Here is a 4,179-nt window from a genome sequence, read left to right on the forward strand (position 1 = left end):
TTTTGTGTTTCTTCCATTTGCGAATAATCACACCAACTGTTGTCACCTTCTCACCAAGCTGCTTGGCGATGGTCTTGTAGCCCATTCCAGCCGTGTGTAGGTCTACAATCTTGTCTGACATCCTTGGAGAGCTCTTTGGTCTTGGCCATGGTGGAGAGTTTGGAATCTGATTGATTGATTGGTTCTGTGGACAGGTTTCTTTTATACAGGTAAAAAGCTGAGATTAGGAGAACTCCCTTTAAGAGTGTGCTCCTAATCTCAGCTCGTTACCTGTATAAAAGACATCTGGGAGGCAGAAATCTTTCTGATTGAGAGGGGTTCAAATACTTATTTCCCTCATTAAAATGCAAATCAATTTATAACATTTTTGACATGCGTTTTTCTGGATTTTTTTGTTGTTATTCTGTCTCTCACTGTTCAAATAAACCTACCATTAAAATTATAGACTGATCATTTCTTTGTCAGCGGGCAAACGTACAAAATCAGCAGGGGTTCAAATACTTTTTTCCCTCACTGTACTTAATTGGCGGGGAAGTTTCAGGTTACGTCCAAAATGGCACCCTATTCCCTATTAAAGGAAAATTCCACCCAAAAACAAAATGCATCATACTTTGACACGTTCTATATCTTGAAAATGTGATTGCTGACACACAAAACCTTTTGGGACTGTATCAACGGTGGACTAATGAAACAAATGACAAAATATCGTTTTTGAGTGGTATTTTCCTTTAAGTGCACTGCTTTTGACCAGGGCCCAGCAGAGGAAAAGCACTCCAGGACTTAAAAGACAACACCCACACACCTTCCAAATGCTGCGGTCAGATTCAATTTCCTGTTTTCACAGGGTCCCAAAGACAATAGTTTTCTTATTTTAGCATATATGTCTTCAAATAAATCCTGAGAGACAGAGAGACAGATAGAGAGAGAGAGAGAAGAGAGAGAGAGAGAGAGAGAGAGAGAGAGAGAGAGAGAGAGAGAGAGAGAGAGAGAGAGAGAGAGAGAGAGAGAGAGAGAGAGAGAGAGAGAGAGAGAGATATGTTGGTTTTGGGGTGACATGAAACAGCCTGCAATGAATTCCAAGCTTGAGTAGACTGCTCAGCAGCTTTCTCTTGTATTTACTTAAACACTTCAAGGACCAGCGCACCCTCATCCGACAACAGAATCATAATTGGAGACCCATAATACAGCAGCTGTCCACAGGGTTGCATGTAAAGGGATATCACCATGAACACCACAAGCATAACCATCATTCTGCTCACCCTCCTGGCCATCTTCTCAGCAACTGAAGGTAAATAATCATCCATTTGTCACTTAATATTGTATACGTAATTACTAATTCATTACTACTATTTTACTATTTTTTTATACTATTTTATGATAGTTTATTACTTTATTGAATTTATAATCTGGTTACTTGTATTTGAAGTTTTTGCAACTAATCAACATTCCAATAGTGTCGGTGACTCTTTACATGATAGTGTTCTTATTACTGTGTTATTATCCATGTTTATACAGTGTACTAACTATTGTAACTACTACGCATTGTAACCTTGTTTATTCAGCAGTAACCCTTACCCTAACTCTAGCCATAACCAATAACCATAGATTGATGCATGTATTTCTGATATCATCTTACAAGATAAACACTGAAATGTAACCAAGTAATGTAAGACAAACCCATTGCGCTTTCCACCCTACCTCTCTATAGGGAAAAGACAGCCACGGGTTCTACGCTGCCTTTGCCCCAAAGTGCAGACTGGTCGTATTCCGTTCAGGAATCTGAAGAGAGTGCTGCATCTACCTCCTCGTCCGCACTGCTCAAAGACTGAAGTCATGTGAGTAACTCCCTCAACTGATAAATCAACATAATTGAGCATTTATAATCAATAATGTGTATGATTATTAATACATTTTGACAATGAGTAGAAAGTAAAAAATACATTTAAAAAAAGTTTGTGAGTGAGTCAGGTTAAGTTTTGACATTGATCTTCAGACTAAGTGTTGAAAACGTGAAAAGTAACTTACGATAGAAAAAAAGGTGGAGGTTAAAGAATTTGCTCACAGGAAGACAGAACAAAGGTACTGGTGCACATCTTACAGAAAATGCATAAAAATAATAGTTGGTAATTCCTAACCTTGGAGTACAGACAGTCTCCCTTTATTATTTCAGTATCACACTCAAAAATGGACGTCAACTCTGCCTGGACCCAAATGACCGCCCTGTGAAGATTCTGGTGGAGAGATCAACCAAAAGGTAATAGCAATCCATAACTGAATAATACAGTAGGCTACATGGCGGTGCATTGCTGCCATTGCCTTGTCTTAGCGAGATAATTTCCTTGTCCCAGATCTGTTTGTGCTTTTATGCCAAGAAAGTAAAACAACATTAACAGATCTGGGAGAAGACTAGACAGATCAGACAGCTGTTGAACCAACGTGGAATAGACGTTGAATTGATGCCTGTGCCCAGTGGGTGGTCACTAGCTGGCACAGCCACAAAGTCATAAAATCTGATGTTAATCCTAAACCTAACCTTAAACATAACCTTAAATTTAGACCAAAAGCAACAAAAAAATTTTACATTTACAAAATAGCCAATTTTGACTTTGCAGCTGGCCTATCTAAGGGAAAATGGTTCAGTTCTGCTTCCAGAACAAGACTTGTGACAATAAACGTAAACCTGCCTGGTTTGACTTGTCTGTCTTTTTCTCTTTCCCAGAATGCAGGAAAGTAAACGTTCTAAAGAGGTTGGAAGCACTACTCGTTCCCCGTAACACTTGTCAACAAAATGGTGGACGTGATTCAACAACCTTTTGTGTACTGTGTCTATTGCTTGTGTTTATTATATGTTTATTACGTAATATGTTTTAATAAAGATATGTTCATTATATGTTTACCAGTGAAGGACCCAGGAGGGGTCAGAGGGAGGAGTTCATAGAAGAGAGCTGCAGACAGTATCTGAAAATAGTTCCTTATAACAGGACTTTTAGACCTTAGATTAGAGTGTCTGTTCATGTTATATTGATGCTTTAATTTTATTACATTTCCAAGCAAGCAAATAAAAACAACATATTCATATTGGTTGACTGTATTGTTATTTTTATTTAACCTTTATTTAACCAGGAGACACAGAGTCTCTTTTGCAAGTGAGACCTGGTCAAGAAAGCAGCAGCAGTCAATACAACATTACAACATTTAAAACAGACAACACAAACAGCACATCAACACTACACTTATATAATGTTCCATTTTCAGTCGAACCTTTGGAGTCCAGAAAAGAAGCTCAATACTAAAGATCAAAGCAAAGATAATGGCAAACTATAGTGTAGTCCCAAATGGAACCCTATTCCCTATATAGTATAGGCTAAAAACAGGTCAGTGGTACTCCCCAGTGGCCTGCTCGCTCCGCTCGTAGGTCTAGATCTTTGGTCCTTCCTCCGCGCCTCTTCTGGTGTGGGGTTCTTGGATCTGGTCTGGTTCTGTGAGAGTGACAGGTGTATAGGGAGGAAGGGGGAGAGAGGTGGAGAGGGACAAGAGGGATGGGGGTGGTGGAGGATATGTCCATCGGTCTGGGCTGGTGCTGGAGGGGGAGCGATGCGGCGGCAAGGCTGGACAATGGTGGCTGAAGAAAGTCGTTCTGTTCTGAGTGAATTGTCAAGGTCATGGGTCATTGGGGTGGGTCCAGGTCTGGGTTTGATCATTTCGTTGCAGATATGGATGAAGGCCTCTAGCGGGTTGTTTGTGTTGTTGGGTGGTTCTTGACAGTTTTGGCATGCCTCCCCACTGACTGCCTGGTGGCCCCCTGAACTTTCTAGGGGGTGGGATGGGGGGTCCTGAAAGGGGTGAACGTGGTTTTAGAGGGTCCAGAGAGTCTGGACTGAGGCAGGCTGGTTTGTTGCTGTGTGGGATCAGGAGGAGGGAGGGCTAAGGGGGGTGGATCTGGGTCACTAAGGAACAGGGGGGAGGAGTCAGGGACAGTGAGGGGCGGGGAGGAGTGATCAGGGGTAGTAATGGGCGGGTGGGAAGGGGGTGGTATGCTGAGCGGACTTGGAGGGGGAGCAGGTTTATTGGAAGGAATAGGGGTTTTTGGGAGTTGTGTTGTAAGGTCAGGTGCAGTAATGGGGGGACGGATCTTGATTTTGATCTTGATTTTGTTGTCTAGATTTGGTTGTCTAGATT

General features: G+C 41.6%; 1 protein-coding gene across 1 annotated transcript; it reads left to right on the top strand.

Annotated features, from left to right (window-relative positions):
• Positions 1 to 1,025: 1,025 nt before the first annotated feature.
• Positions 1,026 to 3,078, top strand: LOC123483334 (growth-regulated alpha protein-like). Its single transcript, XM_045213137.1, has 4 exons — positions 1,026 to 1,288; positions 1,709 to 1,835; positions 2,171 to 2,254; positions 2,720 to 3,078. The coding sequence occupies exons 1-4, from the start codon at positions 1,225 to 1,227 to the stop codon at positions 2,772 to 2,774; spliced, it is 330 nt and encodes a 109-aa protein (XP_045069072.1). The 5' UTR covers positions 1,026 to 1,224; the 3' UTR covers positions 2,775 to 3,078.
• Positions 3,079 to 4,179: the final 1,101 nt, after the last annotated feature.

This window comes from Coregonus clupeaformis, unplaced genomic scaffold (genome assembly GCF_020615455.1).
Source record: "Coregonus clupeaformis isolate EN_2021a unplaced genomic scaffold, ASM2061545v1 scaf0079, whole genome shotgun sequence".
In the NCBI taxonomy this organism is placed as follows: domain Eukaryota; kingdom Metazoa; phylum Chordata; class Actinopteri; order Salmoniformes; family Salmonidae; genus Coregonus; species Coregonus clupeaformis.

What these genes read in the sequence shown, in the direction of transcription:
- LOC123483334 (XM_045213137.1), top strand. Translation starts at nt 1,225, where the DNA reads ATGAACACCACAAGCATAACCATCATTCTGCTCACCCTCCTGGCCATC. An exon ending in TGCTCAAAGACTGAAGTCAT is followed by an intron (nt 1,836 to 2,170) that starts GTGAGTAACTCC and finishes TTATTATTTCAG; the next exon opens with TATCACACTCAAAAATGGAC. An exon ending in GTGGAGAGATCAACCAAAAG is followed by an intron (nt 2,255 to 2,719) that starts GTAATAGCAATC and finishes TCTCTTTCCCAG; the next exon opens with AATGCAGGAAAGTAAACGTT.